At 47.0% G+C, this 21,153-nt stretch overlaps 1 protein-coding gene across 1 annotated transcript; it reads left to right on the plus strand.

Moving 5' to 3' along the window:
* The first annotated feature begins 1,830 nt into the window (after positions 1-1,830).
* On the plus strand, positions 1,831-20,851 carry LOC144157964 (uncharacterized). Its single transcript, XM_077688669.1, has 2 exons — positions 1,831-2,528; positions 20,117-20,851. The coding sequence occupies exons 1-2, from the start codon at positions 2,511-2,513 to the stop codon at positions 20,405-20,407; spliced, it is 309 nt and encodes a 102-aa protein (XP_077544795.1). The 5' UTR covers positions 1,831-2,510; the 3' UTR covers positions 20,408-20,851.
* The last annotated feature ends 302 nt before the right edge of the window (positions 20,852-21,153 follow it).

Below are 21,153 nucleotides of genomic sequence, written 5' to 3' on the forward strand. Positions count from 1 at the left end.
CACACCACCTACTCACCACTCACTAATGACTGGGCATGAGCCTGACTTTTGTTTCGGGCTGGCGAGTGTAAGTATGAGTGAGTGAGAGAACCACGCGCGGTGAATCCATCACTCACCCATGGCCGTTACCACTCGTGATCGTCACTCACCACTCACGAGTGTGAGCGCCACTCACCAGTCGTTAGTGGTGACTGGCGCTCGTAAGTGGTACCGTCCACTCGTGAGTGGTACTGAAAGACACTGATCACGGCTTCACCGACGCTCACATCTATACTTTGGTAAAAAATAAATATCCTACTTATGAAAATAATTGAAAGAATGCGTAGTGAAAATCTGGGAGAAAAAATGTAAAATCAAGAGGAGCGAGGAAAGACTTTAATAAATATTTACTGGAAAAACTGTTTGAAACAATATACGCGATATTAGTTATGCGTAAGAAAACCCTAATAAGACCGAAACAATGTCTAGAAAAAAAAAGCTTGAAGAAAAATAAAGAAATAAAACAAGCTCGATGAACCACCTTTAATATACTATTACAGGAGAAATCGTTTGTACGAAATCGAGTCCGTTTATTATTATGCTTAATGAAAAGAATATTAGGAAAATCGGAAAACCTGTTAATAATTTCAACTGTTCACTTAATTTTTCTTTTTATTAATTTTTACAGTCATCATTGACATCTTAGGTTATCCCTTTGAATCGAAATCCCCCTGCAGTGAAACGTTGGGATGCCTACCTTCCGGTGTGCTGATGTGCCCGCGCCCGAAGACCGCGTAAAAATACCGCAACAAAAACTTGTTATTGTTTTCCTTACGTTCCGTAGGTCTTAAATTGTGTTATATTCGGTTGTATTGCTTTATTCAAAGATTTCTTACCACAGTTTTTATTTGACAATGCAGTTGTCAGTGGAGTCATTTTTTGCATCGAAGCTGTGTATCGCTCGTTCGTATGCGTGTCCTCTTGTCCTGGTCCGTCACCAGGATTGTTCCGCAGAATGCATTGTGCGGCAAAGAGAAATTTCGCCGAATCTCGACACAGCTGCATTCTCGCTTTTTGTCGCTATCAGCAACCATCGTGAACGGCGGCTCTCATCGGCATGCAGCGATGCCGTTTTTTTTTTCTTTGTCTTGTCATAACTGCATTCGGGGTTTTCCCAAACGCGGGCCAAGAGCCGTTCGTTAGTGGGCCTCCTCGACTATCAGTCCCGGATCGTCCGCGGACTGCCCGAGACGCGACCCGGCACTCGATTTTTTCATGTATTCCTATGGGACCTCCGGTCCGAACTCAGTGCTCGGACTGCCCGCGGACCGTCCTGGGGCGTTATTCCCGTGTTTTGTCCCTTTTGTGTCCCTTTCAGAAGTGTCCTTTTTGAGCGAGCCGTGATTGGCTAAAAGCGAACACCCGGATGTGACGCCATGCAAGCACGGCGGAGCTATGAGCCGTGGCTACTCGGAGCAGACGATTTGGAGCAGACGATTTTTCGTCGCCTTATTGTTGGTTCGCTCGCGGAACAATAAACACATAAAAGATACTCTGATACGGTTTCAGTTCTTTAAAATGCGTTCAAGAACAGTTACGGTATTTGAATCAAAGGCCCACTGCTTAACCGGAAGTACGTCACGATGAAATGGACGCAAAAGGGACGTTTTCAAAAGGGACAGTTACGAGAATACCGCCCCAGGACTGGTAAATCGAGGAGGCCCAGTTTTTCGTGCCGACAAGAAGTTGGTTGCCATGGTCGGTAAATGTGATGACCCTCGACCCTTGCAATGGTTTTAACATGCAAGCACTGGCGGCCGGGCCGCGATAACGCCGGCGATATCATGACGTGTGAAGTGGCGTTTTCTGCCCGCCTGCGGTGCTAGTGCGTCGACGGCCACGCAAAAACGCTTCGTCACGGCTGCTTAAACAGACGAGTGAAGCATCGTCTCCGAGGGTTCGCTCGCAGACGATGCCTCATCTGCGGCGCCTCTTCGACATTCGGAGTATACTTCGTTCGCGTGCTTGTATTTCTGCGGTCTTATGCCTGCGTGGAAACGTCGCCTAAATTGTTGGGAATACCTTCCTCGATGGGTGTGCGAGTTGTGCGGATATGTGTAGCAGTGACCGGGACGTGGTTCAGGCCATTCTTTGTGGACTAAACGACTGATATCAGTTGGGTGTGCTACGCAGTTTCCGTTGGTATTCGCTGCCCTTTGCACTGCGCTGAAAAGAACATTCCTGCTGTTTGGCACCTTCAAAAGGCGACAACTGGTTGAAATTACCACTTCGAAACCCGGCGTTCGTAGGCGAGTAGCCCACAAAAAAACGTTTTTCACGTCAAGAGCTTCAGTGCGCGAAAGGTCTGCTTTTATGTTTGCCACAGTGGTAATGCAAGAGATTGCAGGTGCGGAGCAACTTAGAGGACGTGCACATGCGCTGGGACTTGTGCGTTGACTATTTATGATGGTGATACAAGCAGTGTTGTGCGGACATTATGTGCTGTCGGCTGGCTCGAAGAATTGGTCAGCATGGAAACAAGACTACCGGTAAGCTTACTATTTGAAGCTTCATTTCCCCGGAATAGAAACAGTGTATAATCCGCTCATGCGAACTTAATAATAGCCACAGTAGCTGCGGCAAGCGTATTGGGAAAATATCAAAATTTCCCTGGCTGTACTTGGTGCAACCTTATGTGCTTCGTGTTCTTTGGCAGCGTTTGCGAATTACCCTGACTTATGTCAGCAAAGCGCAGTGTCAGCACTCAGTAAATTTTTGTAACTGCAGTAGAGCCATCTGCATTTGTTTTGGAATTCGTAAAGCAGTTACTACGATCAAAAATGGCTGTCACAAACTCTCGCCGAAACTTCTACATATACAGATATATGGAACACACATAGCCCGAGAACTGCTAGCAATTGCACCGGTGACGCCTGGGCCGGGCGAACTTGGGTTTTGAGTGCAACGTGATTTCACCAGAAGTGCTTCGAGAGGGGCGCGCAGTGGCCAGACAGATACCCAGTCACTTGGCGTGCTTTCTTTTAAAAATGGCACCATCTCCACTCCATGGATGATGGCGAGGGTGCAGAGTACGGAGACTCGAAATGACATCCAAGTAGCGCCCCGAGTGACATCCGATTTGAGCCCCGACCGTCATTCGATTTGAGCCGTGAGTTGCACCTTTATTATTCCCTAAATGAAACTGCAACTCACGCTTCAATTCGAATTTTGTTTGATTTTCGCTTGATGGTGGTGTGCGCGCGGATGGACGCGGACGGACATTGGGAGGTCCTAAGGTACTCCGCACCCCTACAGGTGAGGGAGCAAGCTGTTTGGCTCTCGTTTACTAACCCATGGTCGTAGCCCAATGGGAAAGACGGCTGGCACTAACTCTGTCTGGTCTACCAGACACGCGCTCGAATCCTGCCGGTGCCTGTGTGATTTTTTGCGATTGTAAATGCTATGCGCGCGGACGCGGACGGACATTGTGCGGTCCTAAGGTACTCCGCACCTAAAAGTGCTCCTTTCTTAGCTGCACCGCTTCGCGAACGTGAGCGGTCCTGCACGAGGGCTTGTGAAGACTGTAGTTCTTCTTGAACTACTTTATCCCGAAAATTTTGCTGTCTGTCAGTCTGTCAGTCAGTCTGTCTGGCTGTCTGTCTTTTATCGCGTTATTTCTTTTTATGTGAAGGCTTTGCATACTCTCAAAGGATTTAACGTGTTCGTGTTTGGCTTGCAGAACAGATTCTTTTAAATAAAAATTCTCTAATTGGAAAAATTTTGAAAATTGCCTAAATGGGGGGCCTTTTTCCTCTGCATCTAAACATGCCAGGTAGATCAAATTTTCTAGTGTTATTCTTCTACCTTCATTAAATCCTTGTGAAAATTTTAGTTTTTTTGTGGCAAAGATGCTTAATTTTGAGAAAAGCACTGTACCTAATTTAGGAAATGAATTTTGGTATATTCTGAAAGCCAATTAAAAAAAAAGGCATGTTCGATTTCTTTCAAACTTTCACAAATTAGAGCCAATGTTGCTCTCTAACTCCTACATTAAAAACATGTACTGTTGTTGATTTTGCAGCTAAAAAGCACCAAATATGGCATTGTTTGCAGTATTCTGGTGATATAGTCAGGTGGTTTGTAAGAAACTTGTGACGGCAATGTAGGGAGGACAATGGCCGTTACAAAAGAAAATCATAAAGGGAACATCGCGGTAAGCATGATTTCTTGAAATCAAGCGTGAACAAAGTACCCAGTATTTTAACATGTTGAAGAAAAGCACCCTAAGTGGTTGTTCGTTCAAGGTAGCGCACTCGCTCTTCCGTACGCACCTCTTTACGCACTTCTCACTTTTTTTTGTGTGCGCGCTGTGTAAGCCCACCAGCATACACAGAGATGGAAAGATGACATCCGCACATCTCGGGAGCGACCGAGGAGCATAGGCTATGCGCGAACTTGCAGCGTCGGGGAAAGCGTTGCGACGGGAAAAATAAAGCACTGAAAGACGGCGGCTGAACTTCCTGCTTAGTTTCCGTAAAGTATGATCTCATGCTTCCCAGCAAAACTAAAAGTATCAAACAAAGTATCCGCAGGAGGCGCCCGAGCAGAGGACACTGATGTTATCCCCTTGGTCTAAAAGATTTCAGCATACTTGTCATAGCTGATCCGAAGTACGAATACAGCAATAGAACCCTCGTTGCGTAAGTATCAGCAAAGATTTGTTTTGTTTCTATAGGCAGCCGTATTTCGCAACTCGTATACATGTGTCCCTAATGTTATTAAATGCAGAGCATTTCAGTAACTCACGATGTCACCCGCGTTGACGTCCGTAGTCGTAGTCCGCACCCCTCCCCTACACTATATATAAACAAAATACTATCCGGCGCCTGGTTTCGATCCCTCGATCCTGCGGGCGGAACGCAATGTACATGGTACTCTATACCCACTGCGCCACAAAGCCGACACAGAATGGGAGGCTACGAACGCGCCTTATATCCTTGACTCATTCAAACTACGTCAAGAAGCTGCTGATACAACGCATTCACTACCATCAACTCCCCAAACACTAAACGTTAACGCAATACACCCACCCCCTATGCGACGTATTTACTCGAGTCCCCCTCGCGGGGAGATGGGCCCTATTTTTTCATTCTGAGCAGCGCTACTTTTGCTTCTGCGTGCGCACGCATCGCTGCTACATCGAGTACTTTTCTAACACGGCGCTCCGATAGCAGCTGTTGGTGTGTTACCTTTTAACAGTCGTATATGAATCGCAAAGGTGTTAGGAGTGCCTGCTTTAGGCATGAATAGGCGTTACAAATAACGAAGGGCCTCGGATGAACAAGACCATGTCTTTTTGCAGCTGTTTGTGACAAGGGAATCCGAAACACTGGGAGAAACGACGCAGCCTTCAGTTGTCCGTGCAATCCATGGTGAACCGAGAAAACTCGTTTGCGCAGGCAAATTGTCACTTTTTAGCACACCCTCGCACACTCATACAATATGCATTCTGCGGCTGACTACTTTCTGATAAGCTTGATGCAGAGGGAAGAGCATTCAAAGAATTCATCTCGTTCACTGCTCGGGCAGAGGTAACGGCTTGCGAGGTTGCACGCAGATAATGCCGTTTGCATTCTGTCTCAGCCAGCATCTCGTCGGTGCCACGCTGAAGTTTCCGTTGTTACCTCAATGACGCGCCTCGTTAGGCGACTCATTCGACTCATCAGGTCCCACAACAAACTCTCGTACGACTTAGTTTTCTTCGCAGTTAAAATGCCGCTTGTAGTAAACTGCGCTGTTTTCATAGCATATGGAGGCGGGATCATAATATTTTGAGCAAAGTTCGCGTAAGCTTTGAGGCAGAAGCTGCTGGTTTTCTGCGGAATACTTATCCAGAGAATCTTCTCTCGTCGTAAAGCGTACTGCATATCAGGTATTATAAGTTTTACATGCTAATTGGATTTTAAACATTGCGTCTGGACGTGGGGCGCAGAAATATGAGCGCTTGCGCAAGAACGCGCGTGCACCTTCGTATAATTTATACACGCACACAACAAAAATTTTCTTCTTCATTCAACTACCGCTGCATGAAGTTGCGGCGTAAAGGTCACGTACGATCCCGTACAGAAAGACCGCATCTAACCTAACATCAAATCATGAACTGTGAGTGCAAGTTTGGGTATGGATTGATGCTTCGAAATTTACCCTCTTCTTCCGAAATTTCCACGAGCTGATGCATGTAAACATGTATGATTACGATGTTTTAAAGCGTGTATCCGTCTTTTCGGGAAGGCCTCAATACATTTACGATGGAGTTAGTGCCTAAAAGTTACGGGTGCGTGTTTCCGAAGCGTTGTCAGCAAACACCGCTCATATTGTACTAACACCTTGTTTGAAGGTAACGGCGGCTCATATTGTCCACTTCAAAGGGGACCTCCATCGGAAGGTTTTAGATAAACCACGATCTGAAAGCTCACATTTGATGGCAGCGTATAACCGTAAGGACGACGGTCATACTGAGTGATTGAATGTTCACTGTTCTATAAAGTGCCCGTTTAAAAACACCACCCAATATTACCGTATCTCATCGCCGTGCTTGCCGAAGGCAAGACAAGTTAAAATACAGACAACTCTTTTCTAGTATCACACTACGGCGATGGAGGAAAGCGTCTTAAACGTCGTACGTATGGGGCGCTACTGAAGTCTCCTCCACGACGTTTTCACCCACATCGGCTTGGGCATCAAACTGCCGGCATAGGAGCTCCACCCTTGGCGGCTTCGTGTTAATGATTAGAAGCATTTCACGTGAAATCGCGGTGAACTGGTGATGAAATTTTCGCTTTAAAAAGTTACTTCGCAGTAGGAAAGCCCACCAAAGATACAAGAGCCGAAGTAAAACCGTTGATATTCCCAGCTTAAGCTCCTTAATTCCGCAAAGCGCCCGATGTTTACAAAAACGGTACGACCGAATAAAAACAGGACTGTGTTTGTTAAAGGAAACGTTAGGCCCATATAATTTTGCATTGTTGATGCGATAGTTTTAGTATCTTAAGCGCATCAGAGGGCAGATGGAACTACGTCGATCGGGATTAGGGCAACCGAGGGAGGGACAGATGAGAAAAAAAAGTTAGTACGGATTTGTTGCTTGAGGAGACAGCCAAATTCGTCAATCCTCGATCCTCGTGTGGCCGTGTTTTTACGACTCAGAGTTTTAAAAAATGTTTCTAAAAGTTTATAAAAGAAAACAAATTCTGTTAATGTCTGATACAGCTCGCAAGAAAATTGAGTGTTGTGTCGCCCACATATACTTTCTTTGCTTGCCTTCTAATCGAGTTCATTGCTTCAAGAGCGACTGTGCCCATTCAAAACATTTCGATGATGTCAATTGGTGCCCTTCATCCTTCCTTAGTTGTTGTTACAATGGCACAAGGGAGCGTGTAATACGAGTACAAACATTACTCGAAAATATATTACCCGCGCCACTACACGGATTTAGCATTCTTACACGCAGCAATCTTCCGTGTATCTTCCGAATTTACTTTTTGTGATCATAATCTACGTAATATTGTAAGAAAACTTTACACTGCAGTCAAAAGGCTTTAGAGGTAGCTTTTGACCAAGTTTCCTCAAATCTCGGGAAACAAAAATCGCCATCGTGCTCTTTGACCTGGAGGCGGGGTTTAATAAAGCATCTGTTTCTAATTCGAAGATTTAAAAAGAGTTAACGGAAGCCATCTCATCGAAAGCCCCGAGCTCTGTTGTGCCAACTCGAGGCGAAGCGGCGAAAGTAAAGACCATAACGAGGTCTCAGCTTCAATAAAATGTTTAGTGCGTCTGGCCGCGATGCGTGCAACGATGTTGCCTGTCAGATTTTTGCTACTATTTCTTTTCAGTTGCTCATGTTTTTGTTTCATTGAATTTCGCTGTAGCCACCAGAACCTTATTTCATTCTGAGATAAAGGGTCATTAAAAAAGCAATAAAGCTTTTCAATTCAGTGGGTGGTGTAAAGTTTGCCGGGAATAAGAAAAAAGCTGAGTCTTTGCTTCTTACCTTCGCTAATTCCTTGCACTTGCATGTTTGGCCACCACAAAAATAAAAACTGAACGCTGAAACAACGCTTCTTGTATGAAATCAGAAAGCAAGATAAACCTGGAATACTGCCAGATGAACACGGGCGTTCGTGGAAAAAGAGTTTAATAAAGAGATTCATTTTCCTCCCCTTCTTTTCAGAAATAGTAGCGCAAAAGAGGAGGCAGGATGCGACTCATAGAGTAAATGTTAAAAAATCTTGTAAACATTGTTCGAACGCGCTCCCGATTTCTCCATTCTGATGTAAACACATTAATGATGTCCCCCATCCTGAGGGTCGGTTGCAGTTCAGGTAAGCAAGCTAACATGAAGCGACTCTTAATGGTGGAAATTCGGGTTAGTCACAAGTTTTGTAATGTTAAGGCAACTCGAAGCGCAATTTAAAACAATGCGAAAAATCAACTACTAAAAAATCGGTGAAGCTTGCACCAAGTCCCGCAAGGCTTGAACCATAGCGAAGCTGCAGGATTTATTTTGACGTGAGCACTGAAGGACACATCACGCCGAATTTGTACAAGTTTTAAAATTTTTATTTACATGTTCCGTCATCGCGTTGCACTGTGCTAGTAGTAGTCATCGTCATTCAAATCGATGTCATCGTGTTCCTCAAGCCAAGCATTACATGCGTGATAGCGCATGACGACAGCTGGGGCGAAGCGGCAGCGCGTGCGCGCATGACGCGTGCACGGTGTTCCTGGAGTTGCGTCGAGGTTCCTTTGGAGCAGGTGTTGCGCCAGCTGAGGCGTTGCTGGTTGCTAGGCAACGCAAAGCACTCCTCCGGGTTTTCGCCATTTTTTTGCTAAAGCCAGTGCGCGCGCCGGGGACGCTCGCCGGTCGCCGCGAGGCACGCGCTCAGTAGCGATCGGCATATTCGCGGTATTTTTAACGCGTTACGCGTTACGCGCCACACAGTACGGCCAGCTACAACAGCCCCGCTGTTGAAACGAATACCTTGTAGCACAGCGAAATTTCTCGACATGCACGTTATGAAACGCGACAGGCTGAAAGCAAATATTGAATGCAACTAGAAAGCAGTGCTAACAAAACAAACGTTTTTCCGAAGAATTGTTTCCATGCCAGGAACCGGATATATAAATATTTGCGGACGTTTTTGTAATTTGGTGTCCTTTGTATATTTTTTCTTCTCCCTCGCTTGGGGAAAAAAAAGACTCCATTACGGGCACAAAATAAAAAGGTACTACCTCCATCTATCCCGAAAACAAATCCTGGGAAGTAATGGGGCTTGTGTAACCGCAAATACCCAGGCACAGCGAGACAAACACGACCCGCGAACTTCTAAGCAACACATTTCGTTTCGAGCAACTTGTTATGTTGTAAAATGTCCAGAATTATTGCCTTTTTGTTGACTTTTCGCCAACTTTAAGCCGGGAGTTTACACGAACAAGAAAAAGTCTTAGCAATACAATATTAGGAACGAAGTACATTTTTAATGCGAAGAAGATTTTTCTTCTTGATGGTACTTATCGACTAAGCGGTGGGGTGAGAGATTCCACATGTAGTACGCCTGGCAACATGGTTACTGCATGAGGAACGACCGAGCACACGTTACTACACCTGAACAAGTACCACTTTTTTACACGCAGAATGCATCTCCAATGTGCATCTGTCTGTCTGTCTGTCTGTCTGTCTGTCTGTCTGTCTGTCTGTCTGTCTGTCTGTCTGTCACTCGAGTCAGCCAGAAATGTTTCTGCTCAGCTAGCTCACTAGTGAACGCCAACTGGGAATCACTGGGTAAGTGAGTGGTGAGTAATAGACCACTGGAGAAGGAGAAATGGGGAGAGAAGAAAAGTGGGACATATTGAGAGGAAGTCAGAAGGGAAAAGATTAGTGCAGCGAAGAGGGAAAAGGGAAGGAATAGCTCGGAAGGGAGTGGTGGAGTAAAGTGGGAGAAGGGCAAATGGAGTGAGGATAATGAATCGAGGTGGGGAGAGAGATGAGGGATTAACGGGAATTTCTGTTGATCATGGGAGGAGGGAGAGAAGAAATGAACTGTAGCGGAACGCTGTAGGGATACAGAGTAGATTGCCGAGAGCGGGGCTGGGAAAAAAAAACCTAACTACAGAAGATAAACTCCAGTTTCCCAAGTCAGGCAGAAGACGTAGTTACTGTGTTTTCCTTGGCTCGCATATTTCGAGACACGTAGAGTACAAAAAAAAGCGCCAGAACTACATAAAATGGCTTGATGGCAGAAATATGAGAGCTGGAACACTTTGACAGCAACAAAATGCCCAGGAACAACCTCTCATGGTAACACTTCTTTTATGTTCCTGGAAATACATGAAATTATTTAAAGGTGAGCAAGAAGTACCGGCTGCACGAGTGCATACCTTTAAAAATGAAGCAACCCACACAGGCGCATTCGAAGCTTTGAACCGAAATTTGCGGAAAGCACTTGCCGAAATTCCTCTTCAAGAGGCCAAGTGGCTGCGAACAAGTCGCATAGTGAGCAGGCAAATAAGCTTCGGTATGCCGAGTGACATGCAGAGAGGCTGCGGGCAGATATACGTGACGCTTAACCGGCTGCATACGACGCCTGTCAGTGCGGGCGAAATCAGCAGCTCTAAAGTCCGACTGCGTCAGCAAACAGGGGAGGCAGGTGTGTTTACCGAGCAGGTGTTCTAGAATTCTTATGAACTGACTATGTTCTTCCACTTTGAATATGCCGCCCGTGGTTCATTCAGGCACCAAGAATTCTTTACTGTTATCGCCGCCGGAAGGTTCAACATTAATGGCGGAGTTTCGAACTTAGTAACGCTTGGTGTTGTTAAGAGGCGGCGAAACTTTGTTACCCAGAGCGAGCGAATGCGGCGTTCACAGCATTGCTACCAAGATTTAGCTCCTTCGTACGAAGCAGTTGAAAAGTCGTCTGAATATTAATGTTTGTGTACCTTTACACAGAAAAAAAAACATGATTTTGACTTTGTCTTTGAAAGGAGTTTGGAATGTGGTCTCAGTTTGTAACCCTGCGTTCAGATCAACATCTCTAAGAAAAAGATCGATCCAGGCAAAAACATTAAGGTTATGTTTATGTTGGAAAGCCACAAACGGTACGTGAAATGCTACATGGTACCGCAGTACGGCAGTTTATTCATAGCAGAACCGGTGAAGTGCCGTTTTCACCACACAGCCGAAAAATAAGCAGATAGCAGAGCGCCTACCGGTTCCATCACCGCATTGTGCACGTCATAATGTACCTAATTTTGATTTCAATGATTTGTCGCCTTACGATTCCAGGGTCATACCAGTCCTTGATCGTAATTTAGGGATGTCTTTATTTTCGCATAAGGAAATAACAACTGAAAGCTAGTCGTTGGCAGTTTACTATGTTGGAACGTGTGAAGGCGTCGCTAGTGAAATCTGTTTGCCTTCAGTTTGGCGCCCTGCATTAGAAGTACGAGTGCATCAGGCCTCAGAAACTGCATCGCCAATATGAAATTTTTTGAGCCCCTTAAAAAATTACAGTGATACCCGCCGCGGTGGCTCTGTGGCTAAGGCGTTGTGTTGCTGAGCACGAGGTCGCTGGTTCAATTCTCGGCCGCGGCGGCCGCTTTTCTGATGGAGGCGAAAAGCAAAAACGCCCGTGTGTTAGAGATTTCGGCGGGCGTTAAAGATCCCCAGGTGGTCAAAATTAATCCGGAGCCCTCCACTACGGCGCGCCTCATCGCCTGCGTTGCGTCGACGCGTTAAATCCCACAATCAATCAAATCAAATTCCAAGGTGGCCAAACATAATCCGGAGCCCTCCACTACGGCACGCCTCATCGCCTGTGTTGCGTCGGCGTGTTAAACCCTACAATCACTCATCACTCAATTCTGGTGATATACGCACCAGGCATTTGCGAAGCGGATGCTGTATGATCAGGGAAATGGCGTTATCGATTGTCAATACGCGTTGCCTTGCGCAGCCGTCGCATTAGCAGTGTCGATTTCTCAAAAATGTATAAACAGAACTATGCATACGTGCGCAATTTTAAAATGGCAGGAAACAGCGGATCGGCATCCAAAAAGCGGTTTATTTTTGTGGGTATGGGTCTGACTTGTGGGTATGGGTCTGACTCGGACAATCCTCCTTACGTGGCTGCCGTGTAGACAGAAGCGGCTTGAGAGGCAGGAGAGGCAGGCAAGGGACAAAGGCAACTGACGCCAGCCTCCAAGAACGTTTATTCCCAAAACCACCCTAGCACTCCCGTCTCCTAGTCGCCAACGGGTCCCGCGTTGCTCGAGCAGCCGGAGTCGTTCGACTCCGCCGCTACCTGCAGACGATGGTCGGTCCAGGGTGGAGGGGAAGCCCCGGGTCGCTCCGCCGCCGCACACCGTGTTGCCGCCGCTCGGAGCGGCCGGCCACCACCGCAGAGCGCCGCAGCAGAAGTCCTCCGCAGCTCCGCTCGCCGCAGCCGCCTCGCAGCCGAAGCGACTCTGGAGCTCCCCGTTTCCAAGCTCGCCGGTGCCGCCATCTCACGAGGCGCAAGCGAACTACGATATTGTTGCCATCCTAATGCGCAAGCCAGCGCAAGACGCGTTATCGTCGAGGGGCCGCGCTGGTATCGGAGCACTGACCACGTATCGAGTCGGCATCGCCGGTTTACACAATTCCCACATACTTTAAGAACCTAAGGCACTCGTGATCAGAATTGTCGCTGCGCTGGTATTTTACGGCTATATTTTTTTTCTCGAACCTATTGTAACGACATTTGCTTACACATCCTGTTTGATGCCTTTTTCTTGAAACTGTTTGCATGTCTTTTGGTGCTGCGTCCCACACGGATGTTGCAGTAAAACTCAGCCTTGTTTTTTGGCTGCGGTAATTGGGGAGCCGATCCAAATATGAATACCTAATTAACGGGTAATCAGTGCCGGGAATTTGAAACGCCCATATGCGGCCAGAGAAGAGCACACCTATTCTGAAGTCTGCCATTTCTACACCTCGCTGAGAACCGAAAAAAGGTCAGTATCTGTGTACGCCACAGGCAGGGCAGTTGTAGGGATATGGTGAAGGAGCTATGTGTCCTCCGCCACATATCTAGATAGTCTTTGGAGTTTTTTCCGCACTAACGTTCTTATAGAAGTGCAACTACAGATGTTTTCTCTCTTCAGATGTTTCGAACAGGCCGTGCAGAGAGCGGGCGTTGTGGCAGAAAACAACTTGTGACATGTGGCTAAAGCTTCAGCCTGTACGTTGTTTCTTTATGTAAGACGAAGCATTCAAGGTCGTTAGGGTGCCCTGGCGAATGTTTTCGTGGTGATTGTCTGCGCAAGCAAAAAGGAAACAGACAAGCATTCGCGGTCTGAGTGTCCAGAGAGATAATAGTCTTTAATGATACTGCTCACATGTTCCATGAAAGTTTGCTCATGACTACATGCATGGTAAACCCGTCATCGCGTAAATAGTCCCCGTCAACTCTTTACCCGCTCGAGTTTTTCGTCTCCTTGATGCACCCTTCGTTATGTCTTCCCCCTCACTTTGCTGGCCTTGCGTCCATGCGCGTAGTTAAGGTAAAGAAGAAGGGGGTTGGGCGAAGTTTGTCTGGATGCGTGTTTAGGGGGACCTGCGCGCGAAGTTGTCTTCGCCCGGGCACTCGCGAACACAGGTTTGCGGACTTGTGGTATGTTTCTTTTTTTTCCAGCTGTGGGGACAAGGATCGGGCCTGTATACCGGCTTATGTTCGCTACGCCTAATGACGTACGCCTTACTCCCGTTTCACGTGTTCGTATTTGTTCACCACGTGCCCTCTTCGCAAAAGGCTATGTTGTTGGGGAGCGTTTTATCGCAGAAGGCGAGCGGTGGTGGTGGTAATAACTTCGTTCATTCAAAGCTGTTAAGAAAGAGGCACCGGCTGGGAGCACCGACACTCTACAGACCCCTAGTCGACGTCCAGGAACCCGTGGGCCCTAGCGGCGAGTTTGGCCAGCTGGTTTTTTGCCCGCACTCTTGCACTGCTGTGTCGGAGCTGAGCAGTGTAGCCTCCCATTGCTCTAGACTGGTAAGGGGCAGGGAGAGAGTAGCATAGAGGGGGGTTTGGAGGAGCACGCACCCACCATGTGGTGGAGGAAAGCGAAAGGCGCGCCGCACCACGTGCACGTGTAGCAGTATCGCGTGAAGTGGAGGTGGCACAATGCGGCATGCGGGAAGGTGTTAGTCTGCAGTCGACGCCACTGAACCGACTGCCTGCGCCTTAAGGTGGGAGCGGCGCCGGGGAAGTGCATCCGAGTAAGGCGGTAGTGCTGTGTTATGTCCCGATACCTAACCAGGCGATCCCTCCCTCCCGCCCGAGGTGGAGAGGCAGCATCCGCGGCATCCCGGCAGCAGAAATCTCGGGCTACCTGTTAGCCAGCTCGTTACCCGGAAGGGACGAAGGGGCCGCTGTCCATATCAGGCGTGGACAATGTGCAGGCGGAGTCGGTGCTGTCTTCAGGATGCGTGCGGTGATGGGGGATACACGACCCGTCGCAAAGTTCCGAAGAGCCGTTTGCGAGTCGGAGATTATTGCGGTGGCCGTTGCTGCTGTAAGGGCCAGGGCAATGGCAACTTCTTCACCAACTTCAGGGTGAGGCGTGGAGACCGAGCACGTAGCAACCGGGTCTCCTCGGGAGTTGACCACTACGGCGACGCCGGCTGCACGGCCGGGATATTCCGCTGCGTCGACGTGTATGGTAGAGTGGTGTAAAGTGTGGGCCTTGTGTAAGGCCTTGGCCCGGGCAAGGCGGCGTTTTTGGTGGAAGGCAGGGTTCATGTTTCAGTGGGATGGGGGCCACACTGTAGAGGGATCGAAGAGGGTCACTCAAGCTGACCTTATCCCTGTGCTGCGTAGCAAACGAGATGCCCAGTTTCGTTAGGATGGACCGACCCGTCGGAGTAGTGGCCAGACGGTGGAGTTGGCTGACACGCTGGGCTTCAACCAGCTGTTCGAAAGTGTTGTATGTTCATGTGTTGAGAAGATTTTCAGTAGAGGTGTGACGGGGGAGAACCATGGCCAGCTTGACCGCCTTGCGGTAATGCTTGGATTCGGCGGAAAAGCTGCGTGAACGTATATTCTTGCGCGATCAACTGTACCACAACTTTATACTGCTCGATATACCCTCCCGTCTGGCGCGCTGTTGAGACGTCATGTGGCTCCACATGCTTTTTATGCGCGTCTGTTATGCCGCCAGTGAATGCGAGCTTAAAGGGGGCCTTGCTAAACTTCGGCACCCAGCATTAAAATGGTTATGGTGATCAAATGAATTATCAACGACTGTACAGCTTTGGTGATACAAGAAGACAGATTAGTGCCTAATGCTAAAATACCCCCCCCCCTCCCGCTCTCAAGAGCTCAATATTTAATCCGCCACACCACCTTGTACTCTTCAGTCAAATCTGGTTTTTACATCGTTGCCTGGTAACTTTGTCTTCACGCTATTTTATGCCCGATATAAATCTTAGGTGTTCTCCTATCTGTCGACTTTCATGTTCTTACGGGTGATTACCTTCTCAGGATAATAACTGCATTGTGATGGAGTGGAATTGCCCAGCAAACAAAGCCTCAGCGCAATGCGATTGAAACTCGGCAGTGGCTATCACCACAGTTGCACCCGCCCCGTACATGCTGCAGTAAAAGCGACATACCTTTGGTTGATATTGTATGACGCCAGGGTGGAAACTAATGAAGGCGTTGGTCGCGAGCTCTCCTCTGTGCAGCCTTGTCTTCGGAGGTGCTCGCGGTTCTAACAGTGTGCTGGCTGGCGCTAGTTGAAGGTGTGCCAGCCATCTTCCCACGTGGGAACCCTGAGGCGTTGAAAAGCCGTGGAGTAGTAGCTTGTTAATTGGTTGTTAGAGTAAAGACACGTGTAGTAGCGTATTAAATGTCTTTTTTATTTATCGAGTAGTGGGGAACGTTTTGCGGCTTCTCGTTCTCGAAGCGAGGAATCCGCTGTTCGACGCTGGCGTTTCAAAGCGGCTTCTCGTTCTCGAAGCGAGGAACCCGCTGCTCGACGCTGCCGTTTACGTTCGGCGTCGCGAGCTCTCCTCTGTGCAGCCTTGTCTTCGGAGGTGCTCGCGGTTCTAACAGTGTGCTGGCTGGCGCTAGTTGAAGGTGTGCCAGCCATTTCGATGACGGAACGCTGGCGTCCATTTGCAGTCATCGGACTGCGCAGTACCGAAGAAGCAACTGAGTGGAGCGCGGACGGGTTTATTTGCAGAGCAGAGGGAGTGGAGAGGAGGAGCAGCGCGCATGCGCGTGATTGGACAGCTGGTGTGCAGAGGGGAGAGGATGAGCAGCGCGCCTAGCGCACAGGTGGTGTGGAGAGGGGGAGGGGAGAGAGAGCGGCGTAATCACAGCTGTCGTGGTGAGGAGGAGAGGTGCGGACGCCGGACGACAGAGGGTCGACTAAGAGATGCTTTGCATCTAAAAGAATGAAACCAGTTTCGTTAAGCCGGCAAGCATGGTGTAGTGGTTCGTGTTCTGTCGGCGTTTCTGTAACGTCCGGTTTTCCTTGTTTCTGCTCCCTATGGCACGAGGTTCGTGCTGCTCCGAGAAATAATAAGATTCTGTCTGACGGCGGTGCACGCATGCAGTACGTCACTGCAGTTCGAAAGGAGAGGCTCGTGGTGCGATGATATAATTTCCGGCCACATGCAACTTCAGTTCACATCTAATACACTCACGTTAAGTTTGAATCTCCGATTTAAGACGTCTAAGAAACTCTTAGGTTAGGTAACGGGTGCATAGGAGGAATAGTAAACAATTTCGCCCACTCAGTTTTTTTAATGGACACAAAAACATCGTGATCAAGGTATTTTACCTTTTTGTACTCAGCTGCGGAAAGTAATAAAATAACAGCCCTTGAACCAAAAGTACAACTCTTACAAGGCTTCCTACTTAAGCGCACAATCCGAGAAGCCACCCTTTCAACTCAATTACGCGTAATATTACCCGAGGAATGACTGCCCTCGGTGCAAAATGTGTCTCGGAATATCACAGGTGGGCTTTTTCGTATTGGTTTCGCAACGAAGTCTTTATTACTTAGAGTTCTTAGAAGTCGGTGTCCGATGTACGTAAATTTGTGAAAGAAAGGGTGCCAAGAGGAGAGGTGTAAAATATAAAGAAAAGTAATGGCATTCTTATGCCGCCTGCCTTTAGTGTCAGTTTTTTTCAGCCAAATTTTTGTTTTTTTCTAAACCCTGACGGACCTATTATCTCCAATTACGGTATTATAACGCCTACAGGTAAAGCTTTCGCGGAATCTGCATTATTGTGAAAATGCCATGCGGTATACGTTTTCACATTTTCCGCAATTATTTTATATTTTTGTTATTTTTTAATTTTTCAAAATTTCGTTCGACCAATTATCTCCAATACGTTATCCCAACGATTACATTTGGAACTTTCACTAAATCTGCGTTCTTGTAGAAATGCAGGGCGTTATACGGTTCGCCATTTTCCGTACTTATTGGATATCTTTCTTATGATTTTAGTTTTTCAATAGTTTGTTCAACAATTTTTATCTATTTACGCAATTATGAAGATTACAGGTGAAACTTTCGAGGAATCTAGATCATTGTAGAAATGCCATGCGATATATGTATGGACATTTTTCGTAATTTTTTATTTTTGTTATTTTTTTAGTTTTTCGAAATTTCCTTCTGGCAATTATCTCCGTTTACGTGATTCCAACGATTAAATATAGAACTTTCGCGAAATCTCCATTAAAGTGGTAATACAGGGCGTTACACTATTCACAATTTCCTAACTTTTTAAAATTTTCTTATTTTTTCACTTTTCAGAATTTCGTTCGACCAATTATTTCAATTTTACGGAATTAACGATTACAGGTGCAAGTTTCCTGAAATCTACATTATTGTGGAAAATGCCATGCGGCATATGTTTTACTAAAGTGTGCTAGAATGGAAAGGTGTGTCGTTGGGGGCCGATTAGGGGGTCCCTTTTGCGATGAAAATTTCTGCTGAGGAACTCCTGTCGCTAGCAGCGCCCCTGGCGACCGCTGATTACCAGATGGCTTCAGAAATTTTTTTGTTTAATTAATCCTTATTTATTGCCCTCAACAGTCTTATTTCTTCATTTTATGGCATAGAGTTTTATAAAATCCGTCAAATAACTGTTTAGTTTGCTTTAAAAACTTATACGTGGCGCTGGATGCAACAAGAGTTCTTTGCGAAACGCCTGCCATCCACGCAATTTTTTTCATCGCAAAAGGGACCCGCGCTCTCCAGTGGTTTTTCCCCCGAACGACACACCTTACCTTCTAGTAGACTGTAGTTTTACATTTTCCGTAATTTTTTATATTTTTGTTATTTTTTGTTTTTCAAAATTTTGTTCGACCAATTATCTCCATTTACGGTATTCCAACGATAAAATTTGGAACTTTCGCGAAATCTGTATTTTTTGGGGAAATGTAGGGTGTTGCGCGCATTAAAAGCAAGAGAGGACAGGGCCCCTGCACACGCGGCGCCCCGCAGTGGGGAGCGCAGAGTCGCTTGCAGGGCCGCGTACTTCCAAACGCTTCTCTGCACAGCGCCCCCCCGTGACGAGATGTCCAAGCGCGCGCTATTCTTTTGAGCTCGTGCTTAAAAAAGCCCGCTGTTATGGACCTGTGGCCTCGAGGTAGAATTGTGGGCGCAAGCTCTTGCGGTTTAGGTTCGAACACCAGCGGCATAAGGTTTTTTTTCTGTGGATTTTTTTTTCTAAATTGAATTCTAAGCGTTGTTTTCCTTAATAATGGTAATTTGGAATGTTTCGTCGTTTCATGCTCTGAGCATAGCCTATCAGCATAGTTTAATTAACATTCGGCATCGGTCAAGAAGTGAGGTGAGGCGCTGTACAGCGGAGCGTTTCGAAATACGCTGCCGGGCTCCACTTCTCAAGCCCAGCGTTACGAAAACCCCCTTTGACCCACCGAAAGGCGCAGTAGTCACCTATTATTCAGGAGTCCAGCGCTTTGCCCTGCCGTACAATGGCCCACACTAAACACTTCACTATACGGCTACAAGCACTGCAAAGAAGTACAAGAGTAAAGCCTCCACTTCCCCCAGCACCCCTTGTGGCACACAAACGTAGATGTCCCCCGTAACTTTATTACAAATTGCATGAACCCTTCCGGTCCTGGCGGTGTCGATTGACGCCATCCCACAAAAGTTCCTCTAGCGCATAGACAACGAAGCCAAAAGTGCTAGTTTTCTGGGGAATCGTTCTTCGATGATACGTACCTCGATAGACATCACTGTTGTGTTATAGTGGAGCTGCACGATAGAAAGTAATAGTTCCGGTGAAAGTAAAATAACGACATTGATGAACAAAACGGAGGTCATAGCTTCTTTCCCAAGCATGTATATTTGTGAATACGTGCACTACTAAGCTCAATCTTTGTGTGTAGTTTCATGTGGTCACAAGTTTAAGTAAAGAGGCAAAAAACATGTTTCTGTCGAGCTTTGGACGCAACACGGACTCGCGGCCTTCTGGACTTAGGAGGCTGAGCACATCCTGGTACGCCAAATAAAAGTTGGTTCCTCTAATATGAAATTTTTAGTTGCCTGATGTCCTAACCATTTGCCTCATTAACAAATATATCACTCGCACTACGACCTCTATTTTTTTTGTTTTGGGGCTTATGGGGTGCAAAAATGTACTAAATCTCACAAAAACATTGCTTTGCTTGAAATTAAAAAAAAGAGGGCTGAAATGGTTAAAACAGAGAAAATTTTATTTAGTACGACAAGGGTTACTCTTAACATTTATTTCACCATAGTACAAGGAAAACACTAAGTAATCTTACTTTATCTTCATTCTTGGTGTCGCTGACACCGAGGCAAACAAGGGATTTGTTAAGCTACGCCTGTACCGATAGAAAGTAACGCGTTCGCATAAAACTGTGCAAGCTGTTTGCGGCATTCATGCCTGAACGGCAATAGATATTTAATGAACAGAAGCAATAAGACCATTGGCTCAACATATGCGAAAACTAATTTTTACGCCGTGCAACCTCGGAAGCCCGAAACATCGACGCAACGTATTAGCGCCAGATTCCTCTAATGCAGCTGACGACGCCGGGCCATGTAACATTCGTGGACAAGATGCCCGCGAGGAGTCCGATCACGTGGCCCAAGCTGGAACCGCTCGAGCTGACGAGGTTCAGAGTCAACACTTCCAAAAACATGCCCCACCAGAATGGCACGGGAATGCAGAACGAGGCCATCGTAAAGACGGCCTCGGGGTGCAGCCTGTGGTGGACAATCTTGAGCGCCAACAGCGTGCCGAACAGACCGCAGCTGCATGTGCTCGAGTGCAGGAATGGAGCTGGTAGAGCCTCCTGGAAGGAGCGGGCGTGACTCCACACGATCCAGCACAGGATGTCTTGGACCGCGTTCACGCTAACCAGCATTCCGATGACCGTCTGCACAAACCTGTGAACAGTTATAAGTACTGCTATAGTGTAGCGACAACTGAGTAAAACGTCGTTATAATGTAATCACGGTGGGTGGGATACGTACCTCATTATAATTGCAATTTTGATAAACATGCAAATTTCTCCTAAGGCATGCATGGCAGCGACAAAATGACCAACCTCGCATATTGTAAAAAGAATTGGAATGAAGCGATTAGGCTCTAACAAAGGTTCGCTGCAGCTCCTCTGGTTAGTCGTGTCGTGTGTACTATATACGCCATGGAACGCTGTTAAACTTCTGGCAAGGTGTGTCGTGTGCAGTGGGCCATGGGGTATGGCGAACCATGCAGAGAGGCCCTGATGGTTGGGCAAAGAAAGTGCCCGGTGTAGTCTGAGAGCGGTCTTAGAGACTGGCCAAACTCTGTGAACGCGTTACAGTAATCACACTCCCGTCCTTGGGGTTAGTGGGCGTTCCAGCGTTGGTTAGTTGTTTGCCCGCGATGTGAACTCGCGTGTTTGACGTACTTTCACTCTCTTCAATTGCACGTGGAGGAGCGAGCAGAGATAGTTGCTAGGCTGGCTTCTCTGCGTCGTTCATGTCGGGCACTCAATCATAAATCATCCATTTTTATTTGTCATCAGGTGAGTTGCAAACATCTGGTGCAAAGAAAAAAATCCTCAAAGGATTTG

Source organism: Haemaphysalis longicornis, unplaced genomic scaffold (genome assembly GCF_048455015.1).
Source record: "Haemaphysalis longicornis isolate Haplotype H1 unplaced genomic scaffold, Haemaphysalis longicornis Haplotype H1 scaffold_10, whole genome shotgun sequence".
NCBI lineage: Eukaryota > Metazoa > Arthropoda > Arachnida > Ixodida > Ixodidae > Haemaphysalis > Haemaphysalis longicornis.